Source organism: Centruroides vittatus, unplaced genomic scaffold, assembly GCF_030686945.1.
Source record: "Centruroides vittatus isolate TY-2023 unplaced genomic scaffold, ASM3068694v2 contig_426, whole genome shotgun sequence".
Classification (NCBI taxonomy): domain Eukaryota; kingdom Metazoa; phylum Arthropoda; class Arachnida; order Scorpiones; family Buthidae; genus Centruroides; species Centruroides vittatus.
The window spans coordinates 1,209,341-1,227,969 of NW_027122232.1; the positions used below are offsets into that span (position 1 = coordinate 1,209,341).

The following is an 18,629-nucleotide window of genomic DNA, read 5'->3' on the forward strand; positions in this document are numbered from 1 at the left end:
TTCCTTGGTAATGTCCATTCTACATATTGGTTTATAAAGTAAAGTTAGCATTGTCGAGTTTAAAGCTTTGAAAGATTTTATTGAGTACTGAAAATTACATGGAAGCAGATAAGATACACTTTTGTCATGATTCATCTCAAATATTTTATGTATATATGTATATAAAAAAGTTTGACCATGTCTATTATTTATAAGTAATGTGTCAAATATGTTTGCAAGCTGGATTTGGCTCAGTGACCATAGTTTGGGCACCACTGGTCTACAGGGTCAGGAAACTTACATTTGTTTTACTAAAGTTTGTCTAAATACCGGTAACATCTTTGAGTTCCCAGTTCTAAATGTTTAAAGTAATTATTCATTATTTTGTGTTAATAGAACAAAATTGCAAGATTGCATGCTTAAACAGAAATGCTATGGCAAATATAAACATCTAAACCTGATGAAAAGCAAACAATTACTGAATTATATCAGATTATATTGCAGCTACTATTTTTAAATGCTAAGTAATTTGGCACTACAGGCTAATAATGATGTTAAGCATCATTTCTGGCTAAATTTAATAATTTTAATAAAATTAAATTAATATCTTAATACCGTATTTTACGAACTATAAGACGCTATGGACTATAAGACGCACCTTAATTTTTAAACAATTTTAAAAAAAAATACCTATAAGACGCTACGGACTATAAAACACCTGAATTTTGGAGGCAATTTTTCGAAGAAAAAAGTGTGTCTTATATTCCGTAAAATATGGTAATTAAAATATTAATTTATTTTCTGTTAATATTAGAAATGTATAATTTATATTTTGTGTAAAAATGGACATATAGTAGTCCAATATAAAAACTGTAGAACTAAAAACTGATTGCAGTAAAAGATCTTCCTGAATAAGAGGTTATACCTTTCAATCACCAAAAATTATTAGAATTCTCCTTAAGGAAGCATAATGTCAAAACAAAAGAATGTAAAAACAGTTTATGAAATTCAGCATAATGTTTATCATCTTGAAGTGTTGAATGATTAAATATGAATTTATATTATATTTTTTATACTATGAAATATGTCATTTTTTGAATTTAAATCAACTCTGTGTTACAGTAAAATCATTACCAATTTTTCTGCCACAAAAACGGCAGAATTTACTTTCCAAATGAGGGGGTAGTGACCCCCCCAAATTGTAGACACTTTTTTTATATGAAATTTCTTAACACTATGTTTAAGTAGTGTCTTTTCCACTTGAAATGTGTCTTTGCCACAAGGCTTGCAAAGTGCAAATTGTCGCCCTTTTTTACTTTGGGTTAACCACCCTTTGAACTCTGGCAAGGCTTCCCACTTGTGTTTGTAGAATTGTTCATATTTTTTTTTTTTAGTAACATTGGTACTAGGACCTTCACCACCACTATCGTACTTTTGGTCACTCATTTTTGAATTTCTAATATATTTTTAATTATTCACAGTGTGAATAATTTAAAGAGTACATTTCTGGCAATTTCTGTTATAATGTAACCAGTGATTATGCTACTACATAATTTGCATTTTTCATAAACTATAGAGGGCACTGCATTTTTACAAAAGGGCTACTTTATCTGGGTTGTGAAATTAATCATATATTACTGTCCGATATAATAATATATACTGCTTATAGCTGTTTATCGAGAAATTTTATAGAAGGAGAACAATTATTGCTAGTGGGACACATTGTGTGGTATCGAAGCAAGAGAGCAAGATCATTCTATACATATTTGTGCTCTTTGTGTTAAAAAACATTAGCTTTGACATTATCCTAACAGGGCTGGATTTACAAGTAAAATGCTATGCAAGTTGTTGCTTAGGGTCTTGACTTTCAAGGGGCCTCAAACATTTGTACAAAAAAAAAAAAAAATTGAAGTCAAATTTTGTAATAAACATTTTTTTACAAACCAAACAGTATACTTATTATTTTGTGTAGTATTTCATTAATTTTTTTCTAAGAATTAACATAAGGTCTTTTTAAAAAAAAATTGATAAAACCAATTTAAAAAAAGATTTTTAATGGAATGGATATAAAAATTTAATTGTTCAGTTATAAAACAGAAGACTAATGAAACCTCACATCTTTTTATTCCAATATCTATATTAAATCAGAGACATAATCTGATTTAATTCTTTTCTTTTGACTTCTAAAATTGTGAAGGGTTAGTAAGGGGCCTTACAGAGTTCAGCTGAGGGCTTCAAAATGCTTAAATCCGACCATGTCCCCCAGAAAATTACTGGCATTTTAAACTTTAAGAATATGTTTTAAAATTGACAGCATAACTTGTTCATGAAAAGCTGGACAATCGGGAAACTGCCAATTCTTAACAGTCTAATCCACTCTTTCAGAATTCAGAGAAGCTCAAATATAACCAATCGATTTCCAAATAATCATGTGGGAAAACTCACATTAGGCTCCCGTAAAGCTTTGAAATTGCAATTTGGAACGCAACAGAGAGCTTTTCTTTTTCTATTGCTATTCATCTTTACTGCTGATAATACACAAGAATGAATCAAATGATCCAGATAGAATAGTTTTGTTTTTAAACACCAGAGGGCAAGCATTCAGTGAAAAATGCAAATAGAGAGCACTAAACAGAACAGCAGAAATAACTTTGTATTGTAATAAAGTTTTTTACAATATATAAGAAATGAAGGTACAAAGAAATGTTTTATTGAGAATTTTTAGATACATCAAAAATAAAAATTTCTTTCTTGAATTATTGTCAACTTTTCGGTAGATTTGGTGCTTCAATCAGTAGACCTGTAGACCATATCCGAATTCGGTAGATGTGGCAACATTACCTGTATATCTAAAATTATGGACTGAAGTGTCAAGTAGAATTTCAAAGCACAGCAATTACATCTATATATATAACCCATTGATCATGTGTCCGTCCGCTCGTCTGTGTAATGTTATGCCAAAAACGAGCACTAGAGGTGCCCCTATCATGTGTCATATTTCAAACATTTAAAGTAACAATATAAAGTTTAGTTTTTAAGATGAAGAATTGTATACATTTATATATATTAAGTGCATCAAACTATTAAAAATTAAGCGCATAAAACTTTCATATATTAAATGCATCAAATGTGCCTCACAGGAATTTACAATTCTGCTAGAATGCCCACAAGGGGGCATCCCAGCTACTAGTTTTGATGGAACAAACTGTAGTTGAGAAACATTTCCTGCAATACAGTACATAGTTGTGATTAATACTGCTTTTCTCCAATTGGCTATGAGTTAAGCTTGTGTCTTAATGTTGAAGTCAAGCATCAGAAACTATTCACAAAGTATTTACATTAAGTATGTCAAAAATGTCCTTTATACCTAATATGGATATAAACTGTACTTGCTATTGTATTAATAAAATACTGTATCTCCAATCAAACCTATTACTGTTTACTGTATAAAAACCTCTATATCTTGAAACCTGTTTATCTTGAATGTTTTTCTTGTTCCTATGAGATTTGAGATAGACAGGTTCAACTGTATATGAAAAACTTAAAAAGTTAACTCTAATAGATTAAAAAATATAATAATCATTTAATGTATATCTATTTTGATGTTTAGATATTATTATATTTATTTTGTATTTGACCATCACTCTTCTTCTAAAGAAAAAAAAATAAGTAGGGGATACTATAGATTACCACCTATGGAATTTTGGGACTGAGTATATTTCTGAACTGAGGGGACTGAGATGAGTTCAACGATACCCTACTTTTGGACTGGAGACGAAAAATAAGAAAGTTATCTATCATACTTTTTTCCTGTGATTGCACGATAATTGGGAGTTGCGTCTCTCTCTCTCTCTCTCTCCGCTAAGCCTATTGCGTGTTTAACAGGCAGTCCGGCAAGTCATACATATATACCTTCAACAGAGGCAGATGTTGATCCACGAGCACACCGATCATCTGCAGTTGGAGTTAAATCCTTTTTTGCACACCCTCGCACTCCTCAACCTCGGGGCCTACGGCCCCTCAGCCACCGACATGCTTGCTATCGCTTGTGGTTGGCTAGTACTACACACTGATATCAAGGCTTGTCCAACAAACCTAACCTATCCCTCCGGGAGATGACCATCACTGCTGGGCAGCAGAAAAATTTGAATTGGCGTGGAATGCACTGTGAAAGACAAGAAATCGTAAATATTATAACTTTCTTATTTTTTGTCTCCAGTCCAAAAATAGGATATCACTGAACTCATCTCAGTCCCCTGAATTCAAATATATACTCAAATCCCAAAATTCCATAGGTGGTAAGCTATAGTACAGCCAATAAGTATGCACATTTATATTGTAGCATTTATAGTATTTTCCAATTTTTTTTTAATATTGCCATCTGCACTTTCTTCCCTATTGTTTTGGATTTAATTTTAGTTACTAATAGGTGTCTCTTTTAGAAACCATGTTTTTTTCATTTTCTTTTCAAAATACAGTATACTCCCAATTATCCAAGCTAATCACCAGTATGGAGAGACAGATAATGTGAAAACATGGATAATCCACGAGTATGTTTTAATGAAAGCTATTCAATTTTTCTTTTATTTAGTTTTTAATTTCTTATTAAATTTAACATAATAGTTTATATATTATGAATAAAATATGTTTGGAGAAAGATAATTAATTGATTAATAAGCTTATATGTGATCAGAGTTGGATAAAACTTTTAAACTAAACAAAAATTCAAAAAATTTATTAAACTAGCATCTAGCAGTTCACTATCAATTATAAACAGAGAATGACAGGTTTATTATCGTAAACATCATTAATTTTGCAATATTACTGATTTATTAATAAAAATTATTCAAAATATTTTCTTCAAACAATTTTACAACTTATTTAAAAAAAAATAAAAAAAAATACAGTATACACACAAGTAAAGCCACATTGTTCAAGAATCAACTGCACTTGCTATGCTTATTAGGCAATTTAATTTATGCCTTGATATTCTGGAAATAGTTCTGATGCTTAACATACCAGTTTAAATAGCAAAAGTTAACAATGTAGATTTTTTAAATTTTAATGCTAATATTTGTATTCCTGATGTAAATTTTTGTCAAGATGTAAGCATGTACAGATAATCCATAGATTAGATAATCCACACATATATAATCAAGAGTATATCATATTATTAATGCTTTTTCATGCCTCATTTTGTGACAGTAATGTGGCAATGGCAGATAATTTTGTCTGTTTATTGAAAGATTATCTCCAAAGAAAGGAATGCCTAACGTGACCAGACGTCCCGTTTTGAACGGAACTGTCCCTTTTTAGAGTTACGAGTCCCGGTGTCCCCGAAATGAACTCTGGGACGCAAAATTGTCCCGTTTTCTGAAACCGCGCGAAAATTTGAGTAGTTGAGCCGGCCGGACGGCCGTCGCGCCGGCGGCCGGACGCGATCGGTGTGCGAGAGCAAACCGCGTTGTCGGTTGACGCGACGATAGCCGAGAGTGGCGAAGACGTCATCGCTCGCGCTTTGTTGACTAATTGTTTGGCAGATTTTTCGTTCGCCCACTTCTCGATATTTGTTTTGTTGTTGTTTGATGCTCGTGTACCTAGTAAATAACTTAAACTTCTTTTGTTTTGGAATCATAAGTTAAAATGCCGAAACGCAAGTGTACGTTCAATGTTAACTTACAAGCAAAATATCCGTTTATCAAGCAAATAAATACTCCCTCAGATGTCAGATGTGAAAAGTGTCGTACAGAATTTAGCGTTTCCCATGGTGGTGCCAGTGATATTGAACAGCATTTAAAGTCTGAAAAACATAAAAATGCCGATCGTACCGCCGCTTCGAGTTCTTCGATGTTAACCTTTTTCAAGAAATCGGACGCACCAACTTTAAAGGATTTGGATATCGCCGCGGCAGAAGGCGTCTGGGCTTATCACACGATACAAGAAAACCACAGTTTTCGCTCTAATGATTGTGCGTCGAAATTAATTCAATCATGTTTTGATCCCAAATTTACATGCGCGCGTACGAAATCAGAAGCTATTGTAGTAAATGTTTTGACGCCTACAGCAATGAAAGAATTAAAAGATGATCTTGATAAGTCCAATTGTATTACAATACTAAACGACGCTTCAAACCACGGTAACAAGAAAATATACCCTATTCTAGTGCGCTTTTTTCAACCTTACGTAGGTGTGCAAGTAAAAATTTTAGATCTCCAAGACCAACCAGGTGAGACTTCTGACATCATTGTCGATTATTTAAACCAAGTGTTGACAGATAATAATTTGACAGCAAAAGTCGTGGCATTTTGCGGAGACAATGCCAACGTCAATTTCGGAGGTGCGGCTAGGCGAGGAACTAACAATGTGTTAACGAAATTGCAATCATCACTGAAAAAGCCATTGATAGGTATTGGATGTGGAGCCCATGTAATTCACAATGCAATAAAATCTGCTGCAGACAGGCTACCCTTAGATTACGAAAGCATTATTGTGAAGATATATTCATTTTTTTATATTTACACGATTCGAAGTTGAAGCTCTAAAGGAGTTTTGCGCCGAAACTGAAACGGAATATCAACAAATGCTCGGCTATAGCAAAACTAGATGGCTTGCTCTTATGCCTGCCTTGGAAAGGGTTTTAAAAATGTATCAGCCATTAAAAAACTACTTTTTGAGTATTGAAAAATGTCCCCTGTTACTAAAAAACTTTTTTGAAGATCCCACATCCGAATTGTGGCTTTATTTTTTACACGCTCTGTCAGCAAGTTTTCATCAAGCTGTATTGAAACTGGAAGGTCAGACTGTATCGGCAATTGAAGCTGCAAAAGAAATCAATCAACTAAAAGACAATTTGACTCAGAAACAGACCAATCAGTTTCTTCCATTTATGGTCCGTCAATTAATAGTGAAATCGAAAGATAATGAAGGACTGACATAGATGAAGAGTTTGTGAAAAGGGCGGCTACAGAATTTTATCAAACAAGCCGTGAATATCTGGAGCAGTGGACTTGCTTTCTTACCAAAGAAATGGAGGTATTTTATTGGGCAGATTTAAAAAAGGTCCCCGCATGGGAAGACGTTCAAAAATCTCTGGATGTATTAATTGAAAAGGAATATATTGACTGTAATAAAGGTGCAGAAGTTTTTGACGAATTTTTGTTAATTTGTAACTACATTACATCGGATAAAGTAACCGAATGGAATAATCTAAATGTTTCCACGGAAACTCGTTGGGTGGAAGTATTCAAACACTTTCAAGCCAACAATCTTCAGCATGAAAACTTTTCTATTTTAATTGAATATATTTTATGTTTGCCTGCTACAAATGCTCCAGTAGAAAGAGTATTTTCTATGATGAACAAATTGTGGCCATCTGAGAAGACCCAGTTACAAATTTCAGTTCTAAAGGCGATGTTGATAATTAAGGTGAATATAAAAAAAACGTGCCAAGAGTTTCATTCTTACTTAAAATCATCACCAGCTATATTAAAGCAAATTTGTTCCTCTGATAAATGTAAATATAACTAAACGTTTCGGGTATATATATTTTTTAATTCTTAACTTTTAAGCTAACTAACTTTTTCTGAATAAATAACTTTTAAAAAGTGTTTTTTTTATTGACTACCTGTTAATTAACCTAAATAAACCAATGTCCCGTTTTGAGTCAAAAAATAAATGGTCACGTTAGGAATGCCCCTAACCCATTTGCTTTTTATGTTGGCTCCAACTGGCACTTATTCATTGTGGTCAATGGAGTGGTCCAGTTCATTTTGTTCGTTTACATCATACCAACCATCTTGCCTGAACATACAGAATTTTTCTTATGTAACTGCTTTTTTTATGCTAACTGCCACTTCCACAATACTGGAATGTGGCTAAAAAATAGCCCTATATTTAACATTCTGGCATGAAATGTACCTAATACAAAATCACATGCATGCATAATAATCCACTGACCTCTGCTTGTCCCTCTGACTTATAACTATCAAGATATCAATTAGGGTGGCCAGGCATTCTGGCTTTTGAACATTCTATCATCCATCCAACAGCATCTCAAGACAAAAATTAATTTGTCATCCTTTTTTGGGGGCCTGCCTAAATTTTATTTTGTTTTTTATTATTAATAATGGTTACCACAGAATGCCAATGAACAGTTACTGTAATTGATACATTTACATTGATGCAGCAGTGAAGTGCCAATGTTTTATGTTTGCTATTTCAATTGTATTAAGGTGTGTTTCAAATTTATACGGACACGAAAAAATTAAAGTGAAACACAAATTTGCTGCATTAAGTGGCAAATGTTTTATTAAAAATAATATGGATTTACATGTTTCTACACTGCAAAAGAAGAATTTTAATCAAACATTAACATTTTGTCACTGAAAATAATGTTTATGAAACTCTTACACAAAAAAACTGTTACATATTTATCCGGACAGGTTTCAAATTGCAAAGTTTTCTTACAATTTAATGGCCAATGTAACCACCATTTAACTTAATTACATTAAATACTCGATTAGGCATTGTTTCAATTAGATTCTGAAGGAATTCAATCTTAAGTTTATCCCAAGCATCTGAAATTGCTGCCTTCAAATCATGAATTGTGGAAAACTGCTTTCCATTGGCATAAACTGTACGAACCATCATCTCCCAAAGATTTTCCATCGGATTCAGGTCAGGGCTTCTAGCAGGCCATGTCATCAGATTAATATTTTTACGTTTAAACCACATTTTTGTTGATTTAGAGGCATGCACAGGGGCATTGTCTTGTTGAAAGATCCAATTTGGTCCACAAATATTTGGTCCAGCTTCCAATAAATGATCTTCAAGCATGCCTTGATACTTCTTTGAATTCATTCTTTGAGTTATAAATGCTAAATCTGTGGTTCCGTTGAATCCAAACGCACCCCACACCATTATTGATCCCCCACCCATTTGGCGTTTTGAAAAAAATTTGTTTTTCGGTTCTTAAATTGTGCCAATAATACTTCCAACCATCTGGACCATCTAAGTTGAATTTTTTTTCATCACTGAACAAAACTTCAATCCATTCTTCGGACCATGTCGTGTTTTTGTGCCCAATCAAGTCTGTCACTTTTGTGCTTTAATGAAAGTGGTGGCATTACGGCTTTTTTTCTGAATTTTAACATTGGAGATGTATTTAAAACTCTCCACACTGTTGTGCTGCTACAAGGCAAGTCTAATTCTTTTTTTATTTTTCTTACTGATGTTTGTTTTGTGGAGCAAACCTTGATGATTTGTCTACAATCTCGAGGAGTAAGCTTGGGTTTTGGACCTGTCTTGAATTTTCGTACATCCTTGCCACGTCTTTTTGATAAATAATCACCAACAGTTGATTTTGGACGATTTATATATGCTGCAATTTCTCTTATTGACTTGCCTTGTGATTTATAGGCATCAATCTTCCCTTTTTCATAATCAGATAAATTCTTTGTTCTACCCATTTTAGAACGTTGAACAACATAAAGAATTTGTATTACAATTAGATATGTAAGCTAATTTGCATATTTCAATGCTTGAAACTAAACAATATTCTGTTTAAGTCATAAAATGAGTGCCTGTCCGGATAAATATGTAACAGTTTTTTTGTATAAGAGTTTCATAAACATTATTTTCAGTGACAAAATGTTAATGTTTGATTAAAATTCTTCTTTTGCAGTGTAGAAACATGTAAATCCATATTATTTTTAATAAAACATTTGTCACTTAATGCAGCAAATTTGTGTTTCACTTTAATTTTTTCGTGTCCGTATAAATTTGAAACACACCTTAACTCTTATAAAGCATTTTTATTGAAACTAAGTTTGTTGTTTGTAATTTTTGCATTAATGCATAAATTAAACATTATTAGTCAAGTTGTTTTCTTAGATAAACTTTATTAGTTATAAAAAAAAATTATACTAATTTGAAAAAAGTTTGTGTTACTATATAAAACTGTAATTAAGACATCATCTACTACACAGAGGACATTAGTTAGCATTAAAATTAATTAGAAAGTCAAAGTTAGTGTTAAATTAAAACTAATGATGTGTTATCAGATTATCTAATGGTCAGTTTGAAGCTTCATATTTATAGTGTATTATATCAGATTATCACTTTCTTACTAAACGTTATCAGCTAAAATACAATAAATTTTTTAAATCTCAATAACAATGTTTATTTTCAGATAAAGTTTGTTTTTCATAGTTAAATTTCAATTTTTAATATATATGCAATATTTTATTGATATTCATATATTTTTTTTATTTTAAAGAAATCAACAAATTTGATTTATCAAAAATTTACCTTCTGTTTATTCTCCAATTAACTTCTGATATTTTTAGATATGAATTCTAAAATTATATAATACCATAAGTTTTTATTATTACAAAAGAAGCAAAAATTTCTTCTTGTAAACTCAATTATTTGGTTTTCCAACTTACATATTTTTATTTAAAAGCTATTCTTATTTAAAGTCTATAGATTTATCAAAACAATCAATAAAACAACATCATTTATTCGACTACTATCCTAACTTAAGGGATTTATATGGATTTATATATAAAAACAATTTTATATTCAATCTATGCCTACTACATCAGATGAAATTTAAAGTTTTCAATTTGTATCTCTATATTATGAAGAATCAGATTTATCAATACATAACACAGTATAATGGACACTAAAAACAAATTAAATATTTCTCTATCAAAACATCAACATATATAAGCATTTTAATTGGAATAAGCTTTGTAGAATATAAAACATGTATAATATACATGAAAGTTTTAATAATTACTAATTTTGAAGAAAAAATATTTGTTAGAATATAAATTGATATATAACATATGATTATTGGAATATATATCTAATAATGATTGATATCAGTATTAATACATATATTAAAATAAAAATCTTTTATATTTTGTATATTAAAATAGTTCAAAACATTTGAAATATTTTAAAAATTAGTTAAATTATGTATGGTACAATTAACTAATTAAACACATATATCTATGTAATAAAATGTCATTAACTTCTTCCTGTCTGATAATGTCTGCTAAAAATAACATTTTCATATTAATCTCCTATCTAGCAATACTTTCTAGAAGAAATAATTATAATGGAAGTGGGATATCATCAATATATTTAATAGTTTAAAAAATATTTATTCAATAATATGATTAAAAAATAAATATATTAATAATATTGAACATTCAAAAATTCATTCAAGACAAATAAAGAATAGTCTATTCAGAATATAGAATTTTCTTTTCTTCTTTCTAAATATTCTAAGTAATACAATTATATCAAACTCTCCCTTTTCCTTTCTAGGAAATGTTGTCATGTAATAATAAATGTTTTATATATTCATATTTTGTTTATTCACAAAATAAACAAAATGAAAAGAATGAAACTCAAAGGATAACATGATGCATTTTAGTTAATCATTTTTTACACCCTTACAAATTACAATGTAGATATTTATATCAGATTTTATCCAACACAAAAAAAGCTCAATTTTATTTTATTGGCCAATTGCCAATACACAGTATTTGTGGTCATTAAAAACCCAGCCCATTACTATAATCAATTGGTGGATCTTCATCCAAAAACACTCAATCATCAGAAATGCTGCTTGGAAAATGGTTTATGAAGAACAATTATTTGAATATAGAAATAAATAGTTTCAACATACCGTTAGGAAGAATGTGTAAGAAGACTTCTTGTTTACGAAAACAAAGACAATAACATAAAATGACTTAAAAGAATTATCTTAATTTATAATTCTATAGATATTCAATCGGATAGAGTCGCGACAGTAAACATCGGATACTTTCGCACGCGTATAAGTTACATTTACCTGAATGGACTGTAACATTCTCTGTTGGTGTCTATCAAAGAATGTCTCGTATTGGTGGTCTGTCCAACTGTGGTTGAACTTTTTGCATTCATTCATTCAGGTAAAGCTCCCTTCCCGGAGCAAAACGATAAGAGAGAAAAAAGATGGCACTCCGGATCCCACAATACTTTGCATCACCGCAAACCGGCGTGTAAAGCAGCGCCATCCGTTAACTAATTCGAGAAATATTTTCATACGTTAGTGTATTTACAATATGTAACTTAAAAGATTTTAAGCAATATTACAAGTTTTTTTCTTTATAATTTTTTAACATATACTCAAGAAAACTTCTAATATTTGGTTTAATAAGATATATTTTGAAAAATTAAAAAATCCTGGACTTTATAAAGCTCCAGGAATAATTTCAATTTTCAATCGTCGGAGGGGAATAAGTTAAATCATTAGACTACTTTGTTATTAAAAATGTATGATCTTGTTATTTTGCGTAATTAAAAGACACGGTGTTCGGGAATTAAATACGTAAAATCCTAACATAACGATGCATTCTCAATAGGAAATGGCAAAATGTAGAAAGGTAAAATGACGCTTGTCTGTGTGTGGGGTTCCAGAAGTTCCTCGTATATTATTAGAACTTTTATTTAGTACTGAGCCATTTAATGTCTACTCAATCACCTAATGAATGCATAGTAAAGGTCCTCTTCGTCCCTTCAATGAAGAAAAAAAATATTAGGCTATATGAGTACGCTGTATATATGTATATATATGAATATACTGTAGCCTACTAGGTCTACTATAACATCGCATGAAAATATTACTAATCAAGAGCTATACTTTTTTATTAATTGAAACGTAACATAATACTGGCCAAATGATAAAGTAAAAAAGCTAATCAGATAATATTTCTACATAGCAAAGAATGAATAAGGATCAACTAAATATTTTGCAAATTAAACTTAAACATTTACCTAAGTTATATACTGTATATAAAATAATAAATTCGTTTTCTTGTATTATTTTTTAAACTATTCCACAAACTAAATATTCTTTTCGTAAATGCTCGGCTATTTATTATTATTTAACAACTTTAAATAATAAATTGACATTTAAGAAGTAATTTTTAATTTTCTCGTCTTCTTGGCGCCAATTGTAAAACTATCACAAATGAAGCGTTTTATTAAAAATCTAATTTCTTTACATTTCCAAAAAGTAGACATAAACAAAATTACAAAATGGAAATTTAATATATATTTTAATGATATTTTATTAAATACAGTATTTATAAATTTCAAAATTTGATATTCAAATATACACTCGTGTCCATAATTTAAGGAATTCACGAGTTCACATATTAGTTGCTGCTATAAAGGAACAAAATGAAAATAGAAATGCTGTGTGGAAACTTCTGAAGAGAGTGATGTTAGTGTATATAAATTTACTAATAAGGGAATCGGTCTAAAAGCACTTTCCTTCAGTTGGTGTTGTAAGAGAACGGTATTGCGTTGTATGTGCAAACGTTTTTATCGCGTTGAAACCGCAAGAGACTATTTGTAGCAGTGGCGTAGCGAACATAACTGGCGCCCCGGGCACGACATATTATTTGCGCCCCCTCCCCCTCCAGAAACACATATACTTTGTCTTGGAGACCATTTGGGCGCCCCTCTGCAAGTGGCGCCCGGTGCATGATACACCTTGCACCCCCTCGCTACGCCACTGCAAATTATGTAATATTTTATTTATACTTTTATTACTCTTCCGTAATGGCTTTCTTCATAGCAAAATTAGTTTTTCAACAACAAATTTCTCATATGTGTCTCGGCCTTTCTCTAGCCCGAGGTATTTACATAGTGTACTAAATAATATGGGTTAACTTCAACGTTTCCATCGGTTATCTACCAGAATATATACATTATTTTCCTCAGAAAGTTTCAACAAAACATGGGCAAATTTAACTGACGATGTCAGTATTTTTTGGGCAATTTTAGCCAATTAAAAGTTTCACGTGGTAACAGCTTATGCAGCAAAATGATTCTTTCAACTCTTCCCGCTCTATAAGCACTAAGAGAGCCTTTTCCCAAGCCCATTGCGGATTCGACATGCCCACAATAGGGCAGCCTGGTGGTGAGGCATGGGTTTAACCCCCAAAATATTTAGGGGGTTTTTTGACCCAGTTATCCATAGAACCACCACTCAGTAGAATCAGGGATCGAATACGCACGGCATATTCGATCCCTGATTCTACTGAGCGGTGGCTATTCTCTTAACTAATGGCCTTTACAGTATATTTCCGTCTTTACAGTATTCGTCTTTACAGTATAGTCTTTACAGTCATCGCCTTTACAGTATATTTTTGTCTTTACAGTATATTTCCGTCTTTACAGTATTCGTCTTTACAGTATAGTCTTTACAGTCATCGCCTTTACAGTATATTTTCGTGCCCGTCGCGACGAATACTGTATTTAATAATAGGGTTATGATAAAAAAGTAAAACTTCACAAAATTTTAATAATGCTAAAACGTTTTAATAGCTGAAATTAATAAGTATCTCCTCCAAGCCTTTGGATTTCCGGTACAGTTCAAATGTAGTAAATTTGTAGCTGAAATTAATTAATAATTAACAAAAATTAGTTTCTTCAACCAAACCCTCGTAACAATTCACTCCGACAATTGATCACATTCGACAATAAAGTGAATTTGCCAGAGCCGAGCCTTTCGAGTAAAAGAGAGAAAAAAAAAATATTTTCAGAGAATTTCAACATCTCGTAAGTAATTTTCAATCGATTTAATAACGCAATTATAGATTTTCGTTCAATAAAATGCATCCACAAAGATTAAATGTCTACAAATGCCGAAGTATACAACATTCATCAAGTTCGTTTCAGCTTATTTACATTTTTAAATATATTAATGTGTTAATGTTACACTTAACACTCTATAACATCTATATATTTCTTTTTATAAATTATTAATTTATTAATAAGTTTTTATCCGAAATCCATTTTAAACGTTTAATTGTATTACACTTTCATACTTTAACACATTCCTTTTATATCTTAGTATTAAAATCCGAAGGAAATTAACTTTAGGCTTTTATAAATATTTGAAATTTTCGAAATTATTAAGTTTTAAACACCTGAAACAGCGGCCAGATGGCCGAGCGGTCAAGGTTAGCAGCCTGCCGCCCTGGGGGACCCGGGATCGAATCCGGACGGGTCGAAAAATCCCCAGGAATTTTTCGGGGGGTGGTATATCCGGATATGTCGGTCCCCGTCCCTCACCACCCGGCCGCCCCATTGTGGGCCTGGCCGAACCCATAATGGGCTTGCTCTTAGTGCCCACTGGGCGGAAAGAGTTACAAAAAAAACTCCCAGGGACAAGTTATAATCCTGCCCACACTATCGAATGTTATCGTTCTGGAGATGGAGGAGCCTTTGTTTGGGAGCCTTATGTTAACCTCTTTGAGCACGCGTGCCATATAGTAAACATATTTAGCTTTAAAGATGTGAATGCGTTCTCAAGTTTTCGACTTCCAATAACCATATTTAAAGAAATCAAAAAATATGCTTTAATTAGAATAAATGTAATAAACTTGATTGAAAAAAGGATGACCGGGTAATAAACCGAAAGGATGATTGAAAAAGACATGATGTGGTGATTTCTTTGACCGTGAACGAATCAAAAGGCGGGATAAAATTAACGAGAACGTTTATTATCGTTCTCGTTAATACATGTATCTTACATGTATTAACGAGAACGAGGTCGTTTATACATGTATATACAAAAGGTAATGTTTCAGGTTATAAACAGACGGTCTTTCGATGGTCGGGTGTGTAAAACAAATGGACAGATAGCGCCTAACTAAAGCGCGGTTTACAATGACGAATATGATTAACCTTAACAGATGATAAATCGAAACCGTATGATACGTTATGTGCCAGATGATTTTCTTTACATGCCACTTTAGGTATACGTGCCATAGGTTCGCTGCTCCTGCTTTAGAAGTTTATAGGGAACATACAGACAAACCTTTTATTTTATATGGGTCTATATAGAGATAATTCGATATCTGATTAATCCGTTAACTAATAATAACAATTTTGCATGGATGATGTAAGTATAAAACGTTTGATATGTATGTAAAGAATCCATCCAAAATTCATTACCACCCTGCAAAAAATAGATTAATTAATTTCTGATGATCAAAATTTAATAGCATGGTGTTTAGTGTTTTCGACCTTTTTCTTGTAGTCTAATTACGTGGAGAAAACCCGGAAAACGACCAAACTCCCAGTGTTCAGGTAACGGAACCGCTTAGCCACTGGTGGCCCTTCAATACTAGCCTCAACATTCAATACCAATAAACTCAATAAATGTGTGATAAATATGTTAAATTTTATTTCGATTGAACTCGTAGTAACATTGAAACAGCCTTGGATTCCAGCGATCCACGTAATTTACGAAAGAAAATAAATTATGTAATTTACAGATTTAGCCAATGATGCCTTTGTAGCCCAAAGCAGCTACTGGGGCACCGTAGGCACCGTATGCACCAAAGGGAGCTCCAACAACACCCTTGTATCCTACGGCGGCTACGGGGGCGACTGGTACGTGAGCGACGACAGCTGGACTTCCAGAAATGGGTCCAGTGTAGGGGGATGCGACGGCAGCGGCTGCTGGGGCGCTCAAGGCGGTTCCTGGTTCGTTAGTTTTGACTACGGCTCTGAATCCGGCGGCGTCGGCTACGTATTCCACTCTTCTGGCACGTCCGTCGATGTCACCGATGACGTATGAGCCCCTCTTGTTGCCCCAGCCGTCACCGACTTCGCTGCGTCCGTTGGTGGCACCCACTCCATTGACAATCTGGTAATTAAAGGCGTAGTTTCCGAAATCCTAGAATGAAGCAATGCGCATGAGCATGAGTTAAATTGCTATAACTCCGGAGGAATTTCGGAGGATTCATTCTGTTTGGATCCTCTACTTACGTCTTGTTTGCGAGAACTGACACTGTGGCCTCCTACAGCTGCTCCAGGAACGATTCCTGCAGACACGGCAGCGACAATAGCGAAGAGTACAGCTACCTGCAACAAAGAATTGCCAAAGATTAACTACTAAAGATACTTCACGAGGTGGTTAATCCACGTATCCAAAGACACCATTGCATGGGGATACTTGCCTTGGTGAACATTTTGCTTTGATTTATTGGTGAATTGTACTTTATTCCTGTAAAATTCCTTCTTTTATAGCGATTTTTCGAATGAAAAAAACCCGAAATATATCCAAAGACCTTGGATGTTGATCCTGCTCCAGAAGGAAAACTGGTTATTGGTATGTGATAGATAGGTCTATTCTCCCATTTTCTAGGTCGTTTATACTTGATTGTAGCTATTCGAAGCGATGCTGGGTTCTAAATTTATATTTATTTAATGTATTTATAAAATATTTTCTTGTAAAACTTGATTGGAATGAGGATAAAGGTATTTGGGTTCGCAACTCGAAATAGAGTAATAAATAGTTGTAACGAGTTATAGGAATGATACATTGTTAACGTCAGTATCAAATTACATTAATTAAATTTTAACAGGAATAAAATTATATTTTAGTTTAAAATTTCAATAGAACAGTAAATCATACTTAATTATCCAAAAAAGTAACAAAATTAAAGTTTAATCTGGGAATTAACGGTTTGTATACTGTTAGATACTAAAAATAATTCATTTAAACGAGGGATACGGAAGAAACTTCTAGTGAGAGGCCAGCAGTGGCTTAAAAGTGTTAACTTATCCGACCCATGAGAACTTACTGGTATGTTTTATGACAGTTTCATATAATTGGCAGGGGTAAAAAATTCATTAAAATATCTATTTTATATAAATATAAAATATTTATATTTATTTTACTTTTATTTAAATCAAACCGCGCCTTTGGCAAAGTTATATTTTAGTCCCGTCATAAAATAAATTTGCAAATTAAAATAAAATTAATTTAACGGACTTTTTCTAATTTAGTATATAAATTCAATATGTACGTATCTGTATATGAAAATTTGTATCAATATGTACGTTCAGCATCTCTTTATTTAAATTTCCTTCGGTTCCGTTAACAATTAAAACAGTGGTGTAAGTTTTGTTTTAAGATTAACGGTATCAGAATAAAAGCACATTCACAAAGAAAATTAAGCATAAATATAAAACTTTGTACTGTACCTATGTTATATAATGCAACCATTCACAATGGGTTACGTAAGTGAAACCGTAAACTTAATTAATCATAAGACATTAACCTAAATAAAGTTTAGAGTTTGCACTCTCTAAAAGTTTACAAACTCCAAATTTTTATGCTTTTTACGTAATTTAAAACAAAAATCAATCGTAGTGGTTATGGAATTCCCACTGATGAATTTTTCTCTGGTTCAATGGATGAATCCTCCATCACCTGTTTCTTGCCCTTCTAAGTTTTCTGATGAAAAACACCTAACATATACAGTATGTTCCGGCATATTTACATTAATTAATAAACCACAAGCTATATCATGTCGTTACACAAATATCAATCTATTTCATCACCGACTACTATATTAAAATAATATTAAATTATATATAAGTTTAACTGTGATGTATTTGGTTTTACATTTACCCTCAACATTTTTATGAATAAAAACGTATCCAAACTTTGGAGAATAGCACGATATATACATCTAAAGCAACGCCTACGAATAAACGATAAGAGAGAAAGATATGTTGGATAGAGATGAGCTGTATGCAGCGTAGTGGAGTCGATAAACAAATAG

At 32.3% G+C, this 18,629-nt stretch overlaps 2 protein-coding genes across 2 annotated transcripts in view; both read right to left on the reverse strand.

Annotated features, from left to right (window-relative positions):
• The window catches only part of LOC136976879 (focal adhesion kinase 1-like), a 128,436-nt gene extending 116,401 nt beyond the window's left edge, over window positions 1–12,035 (reverse strand). The window contains 1 exon segment of the mRNA XM_067272250.1: window positions 11,846–12,035. Within this exon segment, the coding sequence (XP_067128351.1) occupies window positions 11,846–11,937 (92 nt within the window). The 5' untranslated portion in view covers window positions 11,938–12,035.
• Window positions 12,036–16,213: 4,178 nt separating this feature from the next.
• Window positions 16,214–17,388, reverse strand: LOC136976897 (adult-specific rigid cuticular protein 15.7-like). The gene is made up of 3 exons (XM_067272269.1): window positions 17,012–17,388; window positions 16,825–16,916; window positions 16,214–16,732 (listed from the first exon to the last, which is right to left on the reverse strand). Exons 1-3 carry the CDS (start codon window positions 17,025–17,027, stop codon window positions 16,331–16,333), a joined length of 510 nt encoding a protein of 169 aa, XP_067128370.1. The 5' UTR covers window positions 17,028–17,388; the 3' UTR covers window positions 16,214–16,330.
• Window positions 17,389–18,629: the final 1,241 nt, after the last annotated feature.

Excerpts from the sequence above, each read along its gene's own strand:
- LOC136976897 (XM_067272269.1), bottom strand. Across the intron at positions 16,733-16,824 it reads TCAGTTCTCGCAAACAAGAC|GATTTCGGAAACTACGCCTT; the intron begins GTAAGTAGAGGA and ends GCTTCATTCTAG.